Here is a 22,674-nt window from a genome sequence, read left to right as displayed (position 1 = left end):
AGACACAGCAGCGCTGCTGGAGTTTTTAAATACTGTGTCCACTCACTGTTCACTCTATTAGACACTCCTACCTAGTTAGTCCACCTTGTAGATGTAAAGTCAGAGACGATCTCTCATCTATTGCTGCTGTTTGAGTTGGTCATCTTCTAGACCTTCATCAGTGGTCACAGGACGCTGCCCACGGGGCGCTGTTGGCTGGACGTTTTTGGTTGGTGGACTATTCTCCGTCCAGCAGTGACAGTGAAGTGTTTAATAACTCCATCGGCATTGCTGTGTCTTATCCACTCATACCAGCACAACACACACTAACACACCACCACCATGTCAGTGTCACTGCAGTGCTGAGAATGATCCACCACCTAAATAATACCTGCTCTGTGGTGGTCCTGTGGGGGTCCTGACCATTGAAGAACAGCATGAAAGGGGGCTTACAAAGCATGCATGGACAGTGGGTATAGAGTTTAACTGTCTTTTCATAATTTTTATGGTGTTTTTAAGTGCTAGTGCTTTCAAGAATTAAATTGGGGGGGGGGGGTTGTACTGTGGTAAAGGCTTCCTTACAGTTATTTGTATAATACAATTTAGTTCTGATAGTGTTCATCTTTTGGCATGAATAGAGGATGCGTTTGACCGAAGTGGGGGCCTGGTCTCCTTTTAGTAGAGTAGCAAGTAGGTACATTGTGTAGATTATGTATTCCCATCATTTTTTTTTGGTATTGAGCTCTATCTGTTTTTAAGGTAAGGTGGATCTCGTAGAGTTTGTTGATGGTATAAGTTTCCCATTCTTTTTGCCAAGCTGCTGCGGTGTATGCTTTTATAATTGGTCTGAGATCGGATGGCGGCATCGTTGGATCCAGGATGTTACAGCTTGCTTAGCTGCCAGATCTGCTTGTTCATTACCTTTAATGCCACAGTGTCCTGGGATGAAAAGAGTGAATGTATTTTTATATTACACTAAAATGGCCTTCACTAATGTACGAACAGCTGGTCACTGCAATTGAACTAAGCCATCAATCAAGACAGAACACATCAGCGGGATTACGGCAGGAGGGCACGGTAAAACCATGCATGTGGCATTAGAAGACGGTTCTTACATAATGCCATGCTCTTTTCTGCCAAAAAATAACAATCCAGTTATATAACAAATACAAGCCACAGTTCTCGACCCAAAAACCACGCGGCTGTGATGAAAAGGCATTAAACACATTGAACGTTTTTAGTTAAGTAAAAGTCAGTCGTGAAAAAAAGAGATGCACTTCTGATGTTTGTAACTGACCTAGCCTGGCAGGGTCAAGCCAGTATTTGTGTCATGACATCTGTCGACAGAAACACGTCACGTCCCATGTTATCAGCCTGAGTTTTACGTCTGCATGGGATTACAGACTTAACTCCAAAACCGGTGGCTTAAAACTTGACTGAATTTTGGCAAAACAACCCCACTGATTTATGTACTTTGTACTTATGGATGATTGTTTGTTGATCCTTGGACCCTAATAATGATCTGTATAGTGCTTATCAAAAATGGAGGGAGCCTGAGAAGTCAACAGCTGTAATCAGTCATAATAAAAATCAAGGAATTAGGAGGCAGTGTCAAAGTTACATTTTATTACAGAACATCCTTTTTTATAACCAAATTATTACATCACTAAAAATATTTGCTGATATCATACAACTTTAAATTTAAGATATACTTTATTTTTCATATATACATATACAGGTGTACAGTACAATGAAATTCTTTCTTCGCATATCCCAGCTTGTTTGGAAGCTGGGGTCAGAGCGCAGGGTCAGCCATCGTATGGCGCCCCTGGAGCAGACAGGGTTAAGGGTCTTGCTCAAGGACCCAACAGTGGCTGCATAGCAGAGCTTGGATTTGAACCACCAATCTTCCGGTTGGTAGCCCAAAGCTCTACCCATTAGGTTACCACTGTCCCCAAATCTACCATAATATAGTATGTGGACACCCAGCCTATAGGTACAGTGGCACCTTGAAACTCAACGTCAGTTGGTTCTGGGAGTGGTGTTTTCTATTTATTTATACATTTTCTCCCATTTTCTCCCAAATCAGCATAGTCAATCTTGTGTTCCACTGCTGGGGATCCCTGATTGCAATTATGCCCGCTAGATAGCGCCCAGCCGACCGTGGCAACGCCGAGTTCCACCTGGGCGGCAAAAATTTGTTACGTTTTAAGGTATTTTTTCCCATAAGAATGTATGGGAAACCTGTTAATGTGTTTCATGGTCCCTTAGACTTGCATATATTTTTGGCTAATGTAAAATAATGGGGTTGTTTTTGACAATTATACACTGAAAACAACACAAATATAATAAAAACACTAAAATACAATTGAAAAACAGTTAAAAATCAATACAAATACAATAAAACCTGCTCTTTACCTTTACTTCTTTATTGTTTTCCTATGTCTTTTAATCGTGTAGCTGCTTGATCTTGGAATATCGTATTCCATTTAGTAAAAGTGCATTCACATGAGAAGCAGCACAATAGCTTTTGCACTGGCAGTGCTGTTATTTCTAAGCTTAACGTGACATTGTACTAAACCAAAAGAACACTTATGAGCAGTAATAATTGAGATCTTGTGTTTTTGTTGTTTTTTTTTGTCTTTTTTTAACGATAAGCATTTTAGACTCTCTTAAAAAAAGCTGATTCTCACAATTTCTCAGCACCCCGAGCTGCAACACAAGTTTAAAAGTGAAACAGTGAGGAAAATCCAGCTGAACACAGATACATGTGGACACTTTCAGAGTGGATTTGACAGTTATTCCACACAAATGCAGATTCGTACCATATTCACATTTTGATGACGTTTTATTGCACCGCTCAAGCCGAGCGCTGAACAAAGGGGCAGTTCATTGTTAATTTGAAATTAAATAAATGATTTTTTAAGCTGAACATGTTGAGTTTAAGGTAAGGGTCAAGTTTAAGGGTACAGGGCCGCTCAGGTGGCACAGCGGTAAAATACGCCAGCACACCAGAGTTGGGTTTTCGAATACATCGTATCGAAACTCAGCTCTGCCACCCGGCTGGGCTGGGAGGCTGCATGAACAAAGATTGCCTGTTGTTCATAGGTATAGGGGCAAGCTGGATCATGGGTCCTCATAACTGCTGCAATTACGACCCCTGCTGGCTGATTGATGGCACCTTCACAGAGCTGAGGAATAATGCTGGTCAGGGTGTGGCTCTCCGTGCACAGTGCTGATCGGTATATATGAAAAATGCAGTCTGTACTGAGCACGTGTCGGAGGGGGCGTGTGTCAGTTGAGAAGCATCCTCAGTCAGCAGTGGAGGGTTGAATCAGTGAAGGATGCAATCAGGGTAATTGGACACGACTAGATTACGGGACGTCGAATTACAAGGTACCACTGTAATTAGTTATTTCAACCACACATTACTAATAGGTGTATAAAGTCATTTATATATAAAACATTAAATGCTCTAAATATGTGGCAACCCTTTACATTTGTGGAAAATGTATATCTCTTTCAGCAAATCTGTGCCCTAGTGCACAAAGCCAGTTACATCAGGACATGGTTTGACAAGTCTGGTGTTAAGAAACTTTAGTGGACTGCACACTACACACCCAACCCCACTGAACATTTACTGAACTGGGGAGATTCATACAAACCATTATGGTCTTGGAGTGGAACATCCAACTAGTGAATGGTCACTTAAACTAACACTTTTGATCATATGGTGTCCAGGTTTCTACTGAGTGAACGTACACTTTTGATCTCAACTGTACGTCCTTGCATGTACAAGGAACTGTCATTTAGTCATGTCTGCATGTCTGGTTACTATATATTACTGACAACTGTAGTCGGTGCTTTTGAAATGATGTGTGTGTGTGTGTGTGTTTGAGTGGATGAGCTCCAGGTCTCTCTAATTCAGGGAAGTGCTGCTTTGCTTTAATCTCCCAGCATGTGTGTGACATCTAAAACTGGTTTGGACCATCTGGCCTTGATGTTCATTTGACCCATACTGGGCAACTTACAGGTGACCAATTATCACAAACATGTTTACGTTTATGTTCTCCTTTCTTTTATCATTTAATTTTATTGCTGCATTAGTATATGTTTAGTATAGGGTTATACATCATAGAATGGTTGCAACTAAAAATACTTTACATTCATGATGAGTAGATACGAGGTTTATTTATCATCAGAGACACTGTGGTCATTATGTTCCCACTAACATTGTTGAAGAGCTCACGCAGAGATATAACCTTATTTGAGATAATATCTCTCTAGGTCCCAAAATGAGGCGCACAAATATAGTATTATACACTTACTTACCAACCATTAGCATTATACACCAGAGATGAGAGTCGCATGTAAGTCGCACACACAAAGACTTCAGACTCGACTAGTGACTTGCAAAAAATGACTTGTGGACAACAAAAGTCAGCAACATTAGTTACGTGTGACAAATATATATATATACAGTGTATCACAAAAGTGAGTACACCCCTCACATTTCTGCAAATATTTCATTATATCTTTTTATGGGACAACACTATAGACATGAAACTTGGATATAACTTAGAGTAGTCAGTGTACAGCTTGTATAGCAGTGTAGATTTACTGTCTTCTGAAAATAACTCAACACACAGCCATTAATGTCTAAATAGCTGGCAACATAAGTGAGTACACCCCACAGTGAACATGTCCAAATTGTGCCCAAAGTGTCAATATTTTGTGTGACCACCATTATTATCCAGCACTGCCTTAACCCTCCTGGGCATGGAATTCACCAGAGCTGCACAGGTTGCTACTGGAATCCTCTTCCACTCCTCCATGATGACATCACGGAGCTGGTGGATGTTAGACACCTTGAACTCCTCCACCTTCCACTTGAGGATGCGCCACAGGTGCTCAATTGGGTTTAGTCCATCACCTTTACCTTCAGCTTCCTCAGCAAGGCAGTTGTCATCTTGGAGGTTGTGTTTGGGGTCGTTATCCTGTTGGAAAACTGCCATGAGGCCCAGTTTTCGAAGGGAGGGGATCATGCTTGTTTCAGAATGTCACAGTACATGTTGGAATTCATGTTTCCCTCAATGAACTGCAGCTCCCCAGTGCCAGCAACACTCATGCAGCCCAAGACCATGATGCTACCACCACCATGCTTGACTGTAGGCAAGATACAGTTGTCTTGGTACTTCTCACCAGGGCGCCGCCACACATGCTGGACGTCTTATCCCGCAACGCACGCAATGGGTAAATGTTCCAGCCAGCTTCCGGCGTAGTGATGAAGCGTCGCTTCCTACTCCCTACTTTGAAATCAAATCTCACTTAAAATGGTGGAATACATAGTGCACTTCACAGTAACAGATCATTTGAATGGAACGCTCCTACAGAATTGGCGCTAATTATTGAAAAAAATCAGACTTTCTGATTTTAATTTTTAGTAAGAAATACTGTTATTTGCATGTATTTAGTTTGCAGCATCACACAGATGATTGTCAATGAAACGCTTGATTGGCTTTCTAACGCTACATTTCCAATATATGTTTTGTGTATATTATATTGACTCGTGACTCGACTCGGACTCGTATTTTGTGACTTGTGAACATCTCTGTTATACACATCATACTAATACTAAGTGGAACCCCTTTGCTGGTGGTACAATCAAAATTCTGGCCCTTCCACTGTTTTAAATAAAAAAAAACTGCTCTTTTGGGCTTGGTAGGCCAATATTCAAACTGAACTCTGGAACCAGTTAAAATGATTCGTACTCTGTGACATGGCAAATTATCATGCTGAAAATAACTAGGACTAGAACTATCATAATACAAACAGTGAACAAAAAAATCCAGCAATACACTACTACGAACTCTGTAGATGTGTGTGTTTATGTATGTATTTATATATATACTGACCAGGCATAACATTATGACCACTGACAGGTGAAGTGAATAACACTGATTATCTCTTCATCTTGACACCTGTTAGTGGGTGGGATATATTAGGCAGCAAGTGAACATTTTATCCTCAAAGTTGATCTGTTAGAAAAATGGGTGAGCGTAAGGACTTGTGATGGCTAGACGACTGGGTCAGAGCATCTCCAAAACTGCAGCTCTTGTGGGGTGTTCCCGGTCTGCAGTGGTCAGTATCTATCAAAAGTGGTCCAAGGAGAAACAGTGGTAAACCGGCGACAGGGTCATGGGCGACCAAGGCTCACTGATGCGTGTGTTCCGATCCAACAGACGATCTACTGTAGCTCAAATTGATAAGAAGGTTATTGCTGGTTCTGATAGAAAGGTGTCAGAATACACAGTGCATCACAGGTTGTTGCGTATGGGGCTGCATAACCGCAGACCAGTCGGGTGCCCATGCCATCCATGTGGATGTTACTTTGACACGTACCACCCAACTAAGCATTGTTGCGGACCATGTACACCCTTTTATCTTGGTGCCAGATACCACAGCACACCTTCAGGGGTCTAGTGGAGTCCATGCCTTGACGGGTCAGGGCTGTTTTGGCAGCAAAGGGGGGACCAACACAATATTAGGAAGGTGGTCATAATGTTATGTAATGTATTAATTGGTATTAATTGGTATTATATTTCCCACACCATCACACGACTGATAATGTAAGGAAGGTTGTTCAGTGGATTTATGCTGTTTATGCCAAATTGATTCAGTCCTTGGTTAACTGCACGTTATTTAGTTATTTGACTCGGAATATCCTTCCTGTCAGCGGTAATCAGCCAGGCCATTTACCTTTGAACTTTATTATCACCAAAGAATTTTGCCTGCAGAACTGTTCACTGGTGTAACCTCCAAAAAAAAATCAATAATCTGTACAGAGCCCCCAGGGGCTTCCTATTACAATGCTTACGGCTTAGTCTAATAGGTGCTGTCAAACTTGCCCTGTATTTAGGGTGCAGGGCAGTCGCCTGCTGACATCAGTTTTACAATACACCGATCAGTCATAATATTAAAACCACCTCATTGTTTCTACACTCACTGTCCATTTTATCAGCTCCACTTACCATATAGAAGCACTTTGTAGTTCTACAATTACTGACTATAGTCCATCTGTTTCTCTGCATGCTTTGTTAGCCCTTTTTTATGCTGTTCTTCACCACTACAGAGTAGGTATTACTTGGATGGTGGGTCATTCTCAGCACTGCAGTGACACTGACATGGTGGTGGTGTGTTAGCGTGTGTTGTGCTGGTATGAGTTGATAAGACACAGCAGCGCTGATGGAGTTTTTAAACACCTCACTGTCACTGCTGGACTGAGAATAGTCCACCAACCAAAAATATCCAGCCAACAGTGCTTCGTGGGCAGCGTCCTCTGACCACTGATGAGGGTCTAGAAGATGGCCAACTCAAGCAGCAGCAATAGATGAGCGATCGTCTCTGACTTTGTGTCTACAAGGTGGACCAACTAGGTAGGAGTGTCTAATAGAGTGGACAGTGAGTGGACACGGTATTTAAAAACTCCAGCAGCGCTGCTGTGTCTGATCCACTCATACCAGCACAACACACACTAACACCACCATGTCAGTGTCACTGCAGTGCTGACAATCATCCACCACATAAATAATACCTGCTCTGGGGGTCCTGATCATTGAAGAACAGGGTGAAAGCAGGCTAAAAAAGTATGTAGAGAAACAGATGGACTACAGTCAGTAATTGTAGAAGTACAAAGTGCTTCTATATGGTAAGTGGAGCTGATAAAATGGTCATAATGTTATGCCTAATTGGTGTGTATATATAGAGCAGTAAAACACACTAGCACATCAAAGCTGACATTTCAAAATCGTCGTTTCGAATCTCAGCTCTGCCATCCGGCAGGCTGGGCGTCTACAAGAACAACGATTAGCTGTTGTTCAAACAGGGTGGGAACCGGATGGGGATTCCTCATACTTGATGCAATTACGACCAATGCTGGCTGATTGATGCCGCCTGCACAGAGTCGAGGGATAATGCATTGATCAGTGTGTGTCTCTTCGTACACAAAGCTGATCCGCACATGAACTCGTCTCGTGCAGTTGAAAAGATGCACTTGGCTACTGCACATGTGTCGGAGGGGGCGTCTCAGCTCTCCTCAACAAGGGTGGAGATCATTGGATACACTAAAGTTGTGAGAAAAAGGGGAGAAAATGCATAATACAAAATAACTACTGTACAGTATAATAATAAAAAGTTCCATATCTCCTACCATGTATGGCATAGAGACAAATTTCTTCCCCCTCTGATTATGTCTTATGCCCTACAAGATAGCTTCAAGAACCGTATAACTTCGCCCACTTCAATTTTGAGCTAATTTGCATAATATGCAAAATCACATAATATTTTGAGTAGAGATGCATGAGTACCGATACTGGTATCGGTTATTTGCCCGATACCGCGCTCATTAACTTGTACTCGTACTCGCAAACGAGGCTCCGATACTAAACATCCGATACCGTGTGCCTAGTGCACGTTGCTGCGTTATGCCTGGTTCACACTACACGATTTTTGCCCTGATTTTCGCTCGGCGACTGGTCGGCGCTAGATTTGCCGGCTCTGGAGCAACTCGGCGTTCGCTCGGCGATCAAAACTCGGCTCTCGATCGCTAAGTGTGAACTATCCAACAACTCCATTCCGACCGGCTCGCCGAGCGCTCGGCGACCAGATCGAGTTTTCTAGCATGTCAGATATCTGATCTGAGATGTGCGACTGGGAATAAGTGACATGTCGAACAGCCAATGAGAACGCAGGATACGGTGTGAGGGGAAACGCAGGAGAGGAGTGTAAACAGGTGGGACAGGGGCGTAATATAGTTTATATCAGAATACACCGGCACACACACACACGTTTTACAGTATTTCTGACCTGATCGTTCTCTACAAAACATAACAACAAAACACCAACATTGCAAAAATATTTATTAACCTCCAACTCACTACAGAACAATCCATGCTATTCGTGTTGCCAAATCCACTCAGATTCATTTATTTTTCCTCCTTGACTTCATCACATCAGCGCACAAACACTTTGATCACTCGCTACTTGTTGACGTGCATTTTTGGACGTGGTATCATTAAACCCCTCGTCACTTCTCACGTGTTTTTTTGTTTAAAAAAAAATGGTATTCTAAATAGGTATTGGTATCGGTATCGGTATCGGCAAGTACAAAAATACATGTACTTGTACTTGTACTCGGTTGGGAAAAAATGGTATTGATGCATCCCTAATTTTGAGCATCACAAAGCTCTGGATTTTCAACCCACATACACAAATATGGTATCAAATTAACCCTAAGCATTTGAACATGTTGGGATTTATATACAGTGTCATTGTCATTGACGCCAATGTAGCAAGCCAAGCATAAAGCACACATATACTGCTCCAACCCAGAAAGCATTACACCAATTGTCATCAAACTTCAGAGGCACATACTGTAGTTTGTGGCTATGGCAAGAATATGGTGTAACTGCAGTGCTAGGTGGCGCTATAAAGTGCAAACAAAGGTTGTCCAACTGACAATCCAATTTGGCATAATGCTTTTGTGACCTATTCTTCTTCAGGAATGGTCCCATTGTCACATATTGTGCCACACTGGACCCTGAAAACTGTCACTTGCAGCTATATTTAATTGGTAATTGGTAAACATAGAAAACTGTTTTTATTTGTAAATTGTGTTGTTTGGGATTATTCCAATTGGCTACTCTAAGTCACACTTAGATTAAGTAAGAAAACAGGTGGGTGTATGTTGGACCTGCAGTGGATTGGTGTTCTGTCCAAACAGAATTCCCTCTTCTGATCAAACGATTTTAGGTTTACTTCACATCCACTGTCAGCATGATCAGGTTGAACTCAGTTAATGCTTTGTTTTTAAGTTATTCTGCATTTTGCTTCAAAGGTCTAGATGTTAATGTGCTATTTTAATAAGCAGTGCAGTGGGGTTTCAAATTAAGGTTTGGAGTGGTCAAGTCCTCACTTAAACCCAATTAATATGCTGTAGTGGGACCTTAGACATGCAGTAATTGCTTGAAAGCCCTTCAGTGTGGCTAAATTAAAGCTATTCTGCAAAGAGCAGCGAACCACACTCTTTAACAACAATGTGGAAGACAGATTTTTGCTTATTGGAAGTGTTTAGTTGCAGCTGTTGCTGTTTAAGGTGACACATCCAGCTGTTACGTTTTAAGTGCAGTTACTTTGTATGTATGTTATAGTGTTGTGTAATTTAAACAATAAAAAGATGATGAGAATCTTTTTCCAACACTATATGTACAGTGTATCACAAAAGTGAGTACACCCCTCACATTTCTGCAGATATTTAAGTATATCTTTTCATGGGACAACACTGACAAAATTACACTTTGACACAATGAAAAGTAGTCTGTGTGCAGCTTATATAACAGTGTAAATTTATTCTTCCCTCAAAATAACTCAATATACAGCCATTAATGTCTAAACCACCGGCAACAAAAGTGAGTACACCCCTAAGAGACTACACCCCTAAATGTCCAAATTGAGCACTGCTTGTCATTTTCCCTCCAAAATGTCATGTGATTTGTTAGTGTTACTAGGTCTCAGGTGTGCATAGGGAGCAGGTGTGTTCAATTTAGTAGTACAGCTCTCACACTCTCTCATACTGGTCACTGAAAGTTCCAACATGGCACCTCATGGCAAAGAACTCTCTGAGGATCTTAAAAGACGAATTGTTGCGCTACATGAAGATGGCCAAGGCTACAAGAAGATTGCCAACACCCTGAAACTGAGCTGCAGCACAGTGGCCAAGATCATCCAGCGTTTTAAAAGAGCAGGGTCCACTCAGAAAAGACCTCGCGTTGGTCGTCCAAAGAAGCTGAGTGCACGTGCTCAGCGTCACATCCAACTGCTGTCTTTGAAAGATAGGCGCAGGAGTGCTGTCAGCATTGCTGCAGAGATTGAAAAGGTGGGGGGTCAGCCTGTCAGTGCTCAGACCATACGCCGCACACTACATCAAATTGGTCTGCATGGCTGTCACCCCAGAAGGAAGCCTCTTCTGAAGTCTCTACACAAGAAAGCCCGCAAACAGTTTGCTGAAGACATGTCAACAAAGGACATGGATTACTGGAACCATGTCTTATGGTCTGATGAGACCAAGATTAATTTGTTTGGTTCAGATGGTTCATTTATTTTTCCTCCTTGACTTCATCACATCAGCGCACAAACACTTTGATCACTCGCTACTTGTTGACGTGCATTTTTGGACGTGGTATCATTAAACCCCTCGTCACTTCTCACGTGTTTTTTTGTTTAAAAAAAAATGGTATTCTAAATAGGTATTGGTATCGGTATCGGTATCGGCAAGTACAAAAATACATGTACTTGTACTTGTACTCGGTTGGGAAAAAATGGTATTGATGCATCCCTAATTTTGAGCATCACAAAGCTCTGGATTTTCAACCCACATACACAAATATGGTATCAAATTAACCCTAAGCATTTGAACATGTTGGGATTTATATACAGTGTCATTGTCATTGACGCCAATGTAGCAAGCCAAGCATAAAGCACACATATACTGCTCCAACCCAGAAAGCATTACACCAATTGTCATCAAACTTCAGAGGCACATACTGTAGTTTGTGGCTATGGCAAGAATATGGTGTAACTGCAGTGCTAGGTGGCGCTATAAAGTGCAAACAAAGGTTGTCCAACTGACAATCCAATTTGGCATAATGCTTTTGTGACCTATTCTTCTTCAGGAATGGTCCCATTGTCACATATTGTGCCACACTGGACCCTGAAAACTGTCACTTGCAGCTATATTTAATTGGTAATTGGTAAACATAGAAAACTGTTTTTATTTGTAAATTGTGTTGTTTGGGATTATTCCAATTGGCTACTCTAAGTCACACTTAGATTAAGTAAGAAAACAGGTGGGTGTATGTTGGACCTGCAGTGGATTGGTGTTCTGTCCAAACAGAATTCCCTCTTCTGATCAAACGATTTTAGGTTTACTTCACATCCACTGTCAGCATGATCAGGTTGAACTCAGTTAATGCTTTGTTTTTAAGTTATTCTGCATTTTGCTTCAAAGGTCTAGATGTTAATGTGCTATTTTAATAAGCAGTGCAGTGGGGTTTCAAATTAAGGTTTGGAGTGGTCAAGTCCTCACTTAAACCCAATTAATATGCTGTAGTGGGACCTTAGACATGCAGTAATTGCTTGAAAGCCCTTCAGTGTGGCTAAATTAAAGCTATTCTGCAAAGAGCAGCGAACCACACTCTTTAACAACAATGTGGAAGACAGATTTTTGCTTATTGGAAGTGTTTAGTTGCAGCTGTTGCTGTTTAAGGTGACACATCCAGCTGTTACGTTTTAAGTGCAGTTACTTTGTATGTATGTTATAGTGTTGTGTAATTTAAACAATAAAAAGATGATGAGAATCTTTTTCCAACACTATATGTACAGTGTATCACAAAAGTGAGTACACCCCTCACATTTCTGCAGATATTTAAGTATATCTTTTCATGGGACAACACTGACAAAATTACACTTTGACACAATGAAAAGTAGTCTGTGTGCAGCTTATATAACAGTGTAAATTTATTCTTCCCTCAAAATAACTCAATATACAGCCATTAATGTCTAAACCACCGGCAACAAAAGTGAGTACACCCCTAAGAGACTACACCCCTAAATGTCCAAATTGAGCACTGCTTGTCATTTTCCCTCCAAAATGTCATGTGATTTGTTAGTGTTACTAGGTCTCAGGTGTGCATAGGGAGCAGGTGTGTTCAATTTAGTAGTACAGCTCTCACACTCTCTCATACTGGTCACTGAAAGTTCCAACATGGCACCTCATGGCAAAGAACTCTCTGAGGATCTTAAAAGACGAATTGTTGCGCTACATGAAGATGGCCAAGGCTACAAGAAGATTGCCAACACCCTGAAACTGAGCTGCAGCACAGTGGCCAAGATCATCCAGCATTTTAAAAGAGCAGGGTCCACTCAGAAAAGACCTCGCGTTGGTCGTCCAAAGAAGCTGAGTGCACGTGCTCAGCGTCACATCCAACTGCTGTCTTTGAAAGATAGGCGCAGGAGTGCTGTCAGCATTGCTGCAGAGATTGAAAAGGTGGGGGGTCAGCCTGTCAGTGCTCAGACCATACGCCGCACACTACATCAAATTGGTCTGCATGGCTGTCACCCCAGAAGGAAGCCTCTTCTGAAGTCTCTACACAAGAAAGCCCGCAAACAGTTTGCTGAAGACATGTCAACAAAGGACATGGATTACTGGAACCATGTCTTATGGTCTGATGAGACCAAGATTAATTTGTTTGGTTCAGATGGTCTCAAGCATGTGTGGCGGCAATCAGGTGAGGAGTACAAAGATAAGTGTGTCATGCCTACAGTCAAGCATGGTGGTGGGAATGCCATGGTCTGGGGCTGCATGAGTGCAGCAGGTGTTGGGAGTTACATTTCATTGAGGGACACATGAACTCCAATATGTGCTGTGAAATACTGAAGCAGAGCATGATCCCCTCCCTCCGGAAACTGGGTCGCAGGGCAGTGTTCCAGCATGATAATGACCCCAAACGCACCTCTAAGACGACCACTGCTTTATTGAAGAGGCTGAGGGTAAAGGTGATAGACTGGCCAAGCATGTCTCCAGACCTAAACCCAATATAACATCTTTGGGGCATCCTCAAGCGGAAGGTGGAGGAGCGCAAAGTCTCGAATATCCGCCAGCTCCGTGATGTCGTCATGAAGGAGTGGAAAAGCATTCCAGTGGCAACCTGTGAAGCTCTGGTAAACTCCATGCCCAGGAGAGTTAAGGCAGTTCTGGGAAATAATGGTGGCCACACAAAATATTGACACTTCAGGAACTTTCACTAAGGGGTGTACTCACTTTTGTTGCCGGTGGTTTAGACATTAATGGCTGTATATTGAGTTATTTTGAGGGAAGAATAAATTTACACTGTTATATAAGCTGCACACAGACTACTTTTCATTGTGTCAAAGTGTAATTTTGTCAGTGTTGTCCCATGAAAAGATATACTTAAATATCTGCAGAAATGTGAGGGGTGTACTCACTTTTGTGATACACTGTATATAATTATTACTCATACTAATACATTACAATGTATGGGCATAGGCGTTTGGGTGGCGCAGTGGCCTATTATGCCTGTTATGCGATTGGCTTTGTCTGAGGGGTGGCCAAGCCCTGATATGGATTGTCAAGTATCATGTAAGGTGTAAAAACTGTGCCAAATCAGGAACCTGGACCAGAATAATCCACAGTGATGACTTCTAAAATACGAGAGCAAGGAACTTGGAGGGAGCGCTACAGCACCCATCATGCTGCCCCATGTTAATGATATCCACATAATTAACCACCCATTGCTTTATCCATGCATTCATCCGACCATCTAACCAACCATCTATTCACCTACCCATGCATTCACCTAACCTTCCATCCATCCATCCATTTACCCACCCATTCATCTATCCAATCCATCTAATCCATCCATTCATACCTACATACATAAACTCATCTAACTGTTCATCCATCCATCCATTCACCTAACCACCCATTCATATATTCTTTCACCCACCTATCCATCAATTCACCATACCATCCATCCATTCACCTAACCATCCATCAATCCAGCCACACATCCATCCATCTATTCACCTTACCATCCATCCATACACCTAACCATCCACCCATCCACCTAACTATACATCCATCCACCCACTTAACGTTTTGTCCATACATTTATCCAATCTGTCCATCCATACATACGTACATATATCCATCCATCCATCCATCCATCTGTCCATCCATCCATCTCACATTTTGCTGACACAAGTGTGATCAGGCTGTTAGGAAAAAAAAGTGTGTGTGTGTGTGTGTGTGTCCAGAATAATAACGGAAAAGTAATTATAGTGAAATGCACACTGGGGAATTAGCACACACACACTACAACCACCATAAGCTAAGGTTGAGAGCAGTGATGGATTTTTCTAATTAAGGCTGATATTCATTAACGCTCCACTGTTTCTTGCTATCACACTAGCTGTTGTTTTCTGTGCTTTATCTGCAGTAGGAATTAAATCACACAGATACACACTCTTCTCCCCCCACTGATCATGACCAGACTGCCAGCACCACTGTAAACGTACCTGACAAATCATTCTCAGTTTGTTTCTCCATCCTGTCTCTCACATTCGTACTGATCAGATTGTTGGCATGAACAGTGGCTGGTAATTTAATACAATCAGTGAGAACAAGTGTAATGTTTGGGTACATGCAATAAATAGGTGGGTAGAGTTTCAGTGATGACACACACACACACACATTACACTGCCAAACAGTGAGCTTTGCAGAAAGCTGTCATTAACCCAGCATGTAACACTCACAACTAGCTCCTTACTGAATTTGCATATGGTTTATAATTAAAGGGTCAGTGGTAGCCTAGTGGGTAGAGCTTTGGGCTAATAATCGGAAGGCTGACGGTCCAAATCCAGGCTCTGCTATGCAGCCACTGTTAGGTCCTTGAGCAAGGCCCTTAACCCTGTCTGGTCCAGGGGTGCCGTACAATGGCTGACTTTCTAATCTAATTCTAATCTTCTAAATGCCACCCTGAAACACTGGGTACAGGACAGAAAAAAACCATAGACAGGACACCAAACAACAAACACTCACATTCACTCACATCTAGGGGATATCTGAAGTTGCCAATCCACCTAATGCATGTTTTGTAGTTAAAAGACAAAAGAAGTACATGGTGGACATTTACAGATAAATATTAAAGCAATAAGCCACTCGAGACGGTGCGTTACAGCGATTTTATCACGGGGTCTTTCCCTGTGATAAAATCATAGCAGTAACGCACGGTCTCGAGTGGCTTATTGCTTTTATAAAACAGCAATAATATAATAATAATATAATATAATAAACAGTTAAAATATAATAAAATACAACAATGTTCAATTTATAAATGTTTTTATTTACAAAAACACTTACAAAAAGCATTCTTCCGTGAAATCAGGTAGTCCGTTAACAGTGTTGCTAGGCAACATAAGGGAGAACATAACATTCGTAATAAACATTCCTCCACAAACACTATTACACTATTTCTTGGACGAAACACCCGCTTAATGATTAGGATTACTGTTTATATTAATCTGGACATTTCCATGTATAGTACATGACTTAAAATAGTGATCAACCAAGTTTGTACTTTTTCTTTTCAGTGGCGTATTAATATGGAATGATGTGAGGTGGTCATAGGTGTGCGTATATCGGGGATTTTACAACGGCTTCGAACGCGGCTCAGCCAATCAGATTTTAGGACCGGAACTATTTGTTTTATAATGTTGATTTACTAACATGGTCTTTAGTCAGTATTTTTTTCCAGATCCTGGACTGTTCTATGTACAGTTTTGACCATACCTGCAAACTTCACAAAGAGAGGGTCTGTTAATGTGTAAAGTATCCTGGTGTACTTAAAATCCTTGATAAAATCCATCCATCTATTTGTCCATCCATCCACCTATTCGTTCATCCATCCATCTATCTATTCATCCATCCATCTATCCGTCCATCCATCCATATCTGTCCATCCATCCATCCATCCATATCTGTCCATCCATCCATCCATCCATATCTGTCCATCCATCCATCCAGAGATCCATCCATCTATCCATCCATCCAGAGATCCATCCATCATCCATCTATCCATATCTATCCGTCCATCCATCCATCCATCCAGAGATCCATCCATCCATCTATCCATCCAGCCATCCATCCATTTAACCATCCATCCATCTATCTATTCACACATCCATTCATCCATCTATTTATCCATTCACCTAACCATTCATCCACACATCCATCCATCAATTTATTGACGCATCCATCCACCCACCCATCTAGCCTTTTACCCATTCAAATGCTTAAATGTCTCACATTATACTGATGCAAAAATTATAAATAAACATATTCCACTCACTAGCTTTGGATAACATTAGAAATTTTTAATACGTGACATTATGCACAACCATTTAACTTGACCATTTATAATTTTGTGCAACACAAAGAAAAAACAGAAAATGGGAAACGGGTATTTTTTAAAGTCATTAAGTTCTAAAATTGCCCTGCCAGTAGGTTAGAGGCAGTCACTGTAATGTGACTGTAATTTGATTGGAAGATGCAGAGGAAATGAAAAGGTTAATGACAAATGGTGTATTACTTACCAGATATTCTGTTTGGCAGTCTCAGGGAGGCAGACGTTTTCACTGACAAGCCAAAAATCATATATTTTTCAGACTTTAATCTTAAGGGACTACATTTAATCAAGTTCAATGAAACAGCAATAAGTAAAATGGCACCATCCCAAACCAAACTGTATGTCTTATTAGAGCACTGCCTATGGTGTAGTTACAAACTATGTAACATGTGAGATGTTCAGGACACAGGAATCACTTGCACATGCTGTATTACCAACGTCCACCTATCTTTATCATGGAGTAAACTTGCACGGCTGAACAATAAAGGTAACAATTAAGTTTGAAGTCATGTGATGCAAGCACAGAAAACTCATTGGATGTTGTTAAAAATACTATCTATTTTAAGACATGAAAAGTGTGTAACTGTGGCTGTGCGTGGGCGCTGAAGTTCACCAACGAGACAAAACAGTCTAGAGTAAATATACAACCAGACAAAACAATCAGAGTAAACATACAGTTGCACGTAAACGTTTGGATCCACCTGGCCAACTTGAGCATTTTGTTGATTTTTAAAGAGAGAAAGAAGTAAACAACACTGATCAGCCATAACATTAAAACCACCTCCTTGTTACTACACTCACTGTCCATTTTATCAGCTCCACTTACCATATAGAAGCACTTTGTAGTTCTACAGTTACTGACTGTAGTCCATATGTTTCTCTGCATGTTTTGTTAGCCCCCTTTCATGCTGTTCCTAAATGGTCAGGACTCTCCCAGGACCACTACAGAGCAGGTATTATTTGGGTGGTGGATCCTTCTCAGCACTGCAGTGACACTGACATGGTGGTGGTGTGTTAGTGTGTGTTGTGCTGGTATGAGTGGATAAGACACAGCAGCGCTGATGGAGTTTTTAAACACCTCACTGTCACTGCTGGACTGAGAATAGTCCACCAATCAAAAACATCCAGCCAACAGCGCCCCGTGGGCAGCGTCCTGTGACCACTGATGGAGGCCTAGAAGATGACCAACTCAAACAGCAGCAATAGATGAGCGATTGTGTCTTACTTTACATCTACAAGTTGGACCAACTAGGTAGGAGTGTCTAATAGAGTGGACAGTGAGTGGACACAGTATTTAAAAACTCCAGCAGCGCTGCTGTGTCTGATCCACTCATACCAGCACAACACACACTAACACACCACCACCATGTCAGTGTCACTGCAGTGCTGAGAATGATCCACCACCTAAATAATACCTGCTCTGTGGGGGTCCTGACCACTGAAGAACAGGGTGAAAGCAGGCTAAAAAGTATGTAGAGAAATAGATGGACTACAGTCAGTAATTGTAGAACTACAAAGTGCTTCTTTATGGTAAGTGGAGCTAATAAAATGGACAGTGAGTGTAGAAACAAGGTTTTGAACATGGGGCATGTTCAAAAGTTTGAACTCCCAACTGATTGTATGGTCTCAGAGTGTAATGGCCTATTTCACAGCATAATAACTGTTTTAAACCTGAATCCACATGTAATTTAGTTATTTTAGCATTGTAGCTTGTTCTTTAGTTAGCTACATTTCTCTGAAGCCAGGCTATATTTTTGTACCTTAGCTAACTATACTTTAAACAGTTTGTCACATATTGGGTATAACATTGCATTCTAAGCACTGCATGTGCTCTGGATTAATTAGTCTCATTACTTCCATACCTGAGTCCTATTAAAGACTGACCCACAAGACCTACTTTTGGGGACTGCTACAGTTCAGCTAACAAAAAGGTTGAGAAGAAGTGGCTTATACTCTATACCTCAAAAAAAAAAAAAAAGCGCCCCAACATCCTGTATCATCTTTTATAATATACAACATGTCAGGAAAATTGAAGATTTGATATTAAAACAAACAAGTGTGACGTAGCACGACTGATGATCTCATGCTTGGAGAGGAACTTGACAGACACTTGCACTATGTGAGAAACTGTCAGGCTTATTTTTGACCAAAGCTCTGGCTATATGCTGCACTAAGGAAGTAGCACGTACTAGGGCATATATAATGACATCAGTCTAAACATGATGAGAAGAAAAATGTGCTTCTTTATATCCAGTGTAAAAACCAAGACATGCAAACAATGTGTGTACTGTAAAGCCAATACCAGAAAAAACACTACTCAATAATGCACAGATGCAAACTGTCGCTCTATGACCACATACACTAATAAGGTTCCAGCAATTTAAGAATTTATGGGGTTATAGTTTTATTAAATACATTTAAGTTTAAAAAATATGTAAAAATCATATCTTCATCCAAGAGTAGGTATCATTTTGGTGGTGGGTCATTCTCAACACTGCAGTGACACTGACATGGTGGTGGTGTGTTAGTGTGTGTTGTGCTGGTATGAGTGGATCAGACACAGCAGCGCTGATGGAGTTTTTAAATACCGTGTCCACTCACTGTCCATTCTGTCAGACACTATGTTTACAAGGTGGACCAACTAGGTAGGAAAGTCAGAGACGATCGCTCATCTATTGCTGCTGTTTGAGTTGGTCATCTTCTAGACCTTCATCAGTTGTCACAGGATGCTGCCCACTTGGTGCTGTTGGCTGGATATATTTTTGGTTGGTGGACTATTCTAAATCCAGCAGTGACAAACAGGGTTAAGAACCTTGCTCAAGAGCCCAACAGTGGCTACATAGACGAGCCTGGATTTGAACAGACAATCTTTCTACTTATAGCCCAAAGCTCTACCCACTAGGCTACCACTGTCCCACCAACAATTTACCACCAACAATTACAAAAGGGTCTCTTAAATACACTTTTTACCATATAGGTAAGCTAGAATAGCTGAAAGGTCATTGAAATATACACTGCAGCCTTAGAAAACGCCGCAGGTGTACACATGGTGCAAGTGAATAAAGGGTTCCTGTATTTGCATTAGGGATTATATTCCTTCCGATGTTAAAATTTAATACTCTGAATAATCTCTGCAAGATCGCTTTTTGAAGTCTCTCCTGAAGACGGTATTTCTGTTCTTCCTTTCTTGTAAAGCGACCTTGAGACTGAAAGGCTCTATATAAATAAAACGTATTATTATTTTTATTAATACAAATTACAGAAAAATAAAGTCCCATAAAGGAAAGCATGTGGGCATAGGCTCTGCTTACTTTCCATATAAAACGGCATGAAGGGAAGCTTTAAAAGAGAAAAACAGCCTTATTACATAATGCCAGGGTATTGTATGATACAGTATCTGTATATAAACCGCACACTCAAACCTGAAGTTGATGCGGTATTTATTTTCTGACATTGAATAAGACGGACAGCGACTGCTTTGGGACAGTTGTAGTGAACAAATCCCTGAGCATTAAGGCAGGCTGGGCACTGCAGCACTGTCCCAATTCCCTATTAAAAAAATAAGGAGAGAGAGAGGGGGAAAAAAGAGAGAGAGAGAGAGTGAGAGCGAGATCCAGAATCCAGTCCCTACTGGACGCAATGAGGAAAAAAAAGGGGGGAAAAACCTTTAGTAAAATGTTCCTGATTACAAAGACAAAAATATATATATTTATAAGTGAAAAAAGCTGTATAGGTCCCATGTGTATAGGCTTTTTTAATACATGGAATCATTCCCCCCTTTGAAAGCAAAATGCTTAATGAGTACAGTGTGTGAAAAATCAATGTATTATTTAATATTCCAATAAAACTAAGTCAAAACTGGAACACTGCAGTAGGATGCAAGCACAGACCAGAACCAATCAGCACACCTGCAGTGATCCTGCATTACATTTGCAAGATTCCTTTGCAACTTGAGGTTAAAATTATGACATTAATCATAATGAGTAAACGAGAAACGAGCAAGATGTCAGCAGGCAGCATATGCTAATATCGCAGAGCTATACCCTAAGTACAAAAGGATTGCAGTGCTTTATCTGTAACAGCTCAATCCCAAAATCCGAGCTGACAGGAGACCTGGATCTTTTTTCCCCTTATCTTTAAACGCACCATTTATTTCAATCCTATCCTTCTAAGCTGCTTAGTGTCAACCTTCTGATCATTTATCCCTCAGAACTGTAGAAGGTTACTGCTCGTACACCACTGCAGAGGGGCCACAAGAATGTGTGCACTGGAATATAGAGAGATCTGAGTCTGACGTATCTCCTTTAGCGTCTCCGTCTCTGGGTTTGCAGCAGTGCCTATAGATCAGGTCGAGTGTGATGCCTCGGTGACATGAACAGGTGCTTCGAGATATGAGGTTCCAACCTTCAGTGCGCTGGAGGACTGCAGCCAATATTTGGGAGTCTGTACCAGATTTATGAATAATATAAATATGACAGGACGACAGATGAGAAGCTGGATTATAATTTGCCCCATGGGGTGACCATGCAAGTTTGGGAATTCCACACATAATGCATCCATAACACATGACATGTATAAGATTCAGTGCCCGTACTTCCCCAGAAATCATTAACATTCTCCTCACGGCACGCTTACAGCACTGGTCCTGCCAAAGCTCCTGTCATTCCGTACCTCTGCTTCTTTAATGTACATACAGTGATACTGTACAGGTACCAGGCTGCACATGGTACAGTGTATACACACACATACACATACACATACACACACACACTCACACGTTTGCAGTTCCCAGTGCACATCTCTTCCCTTATCGGCGAGACACAACGATATAGACACGACGAAACCCCTCGTCAGCACCACTCAGCTGATCAGGGACACACACACATGCACCGGTCACTCACCCTGGCTGTTGGTGCCCCCATCCCCCTCCTCACAGTCAGTGATGTTGTTCAGCATCTTCTGGCAGGAAGGATGCGACCAGAGCACCTACTACCACGGCTGCAGCAGTGCTGCTGATGCTGTTCTTGACCGGCAAGGAGAAATCACACAGCAGGAGGGTGCAGAGAGGAGGAGGAGGGAAAGTGTGCAGCATTCAAAGCTCTCTCTCTCTCTCCCTCTCTCTCGCCTAAAGAAAAAGAGCAGTGTCGCGGCACCGGAGCAGCCGGATTGTCATTTGCTGCTTTGCATGTTGCACCTTTTTCTGCGCCTCTGTCTCTTGCCCTATCTTACTGTCTCTCTTTCCAGGAGGAGGGGTGTGTATGCGTGTGCAGAAGAGCCTGCAGGGGAGAACATGATGGAATGCCTAAAAGCATGATGTTTCTCACCGACGCACCACACATGTTAATTTGGCTAGTGAAGTAATTCTATTCACATATATTAAGACTTACTTGTCCATGTTGTAATGTATACATAATTTCATAAACGTCAGTGTCATACTATATGGAAAAAACTTAATGACCAAGTTTGGATTTTTTAATCATGCTCATTGTTATCGTGTAAAAAATTTATTTGGGGCAAGAGTTTGGGAAAAGTACCCCTGTGCACCCCTAGGTAATGAAATTCAATCTATTGCAATTGTATTGGAATGTCAACCGCCAGCCAGGCTTCATCATCGAATATGTGCCTGACCTCACAAATGACCTTTTCATTGAAT

General features: G+C 41.5%; 1 protein-coding gene across 1 annotated transcript in view; it reads right to left on the bottom strand.

Moving 5' to 3' along the window:
- slc12a5b (solute carrier family 12 member 5b) overlaps positions 1–21,977 on the bottom strand; it is a 57,224-nt gene extending 35,247 nt beyond the window's left edge. The window contains exon 1 of the mRNA XM_062998599.1: positions 21,923–21,977. Within this exon, the coding sequence (XP_062854669.1) occupies positions 21,923–21,977 (55 nt within the window). The remainder of the gene's footprint in view (positions 1–21,922) is intronic.
- Positions 21,978–22,674: the final 697 nt, after the last annotated feature.

Source organism: Trichomycterus rosablanca, chromosome 7 (genome assembly GCF_030014385.1).
Source record: "Trichomycterus rosablanca isolate fTriRos1 chromosome 7, fTriRos1.hap1, whole genome shotgun sequence".
Lineage (NCBI taxonomy): Eukaryota > Metazoa > Chordata > Actinopteri > Siluriformes > Trichomycteridae > Trichomycterus > Trichomycterus rosablanca.
This window is presented reverse-complemented; position numbering and strand designations above follow the sequence as displayed.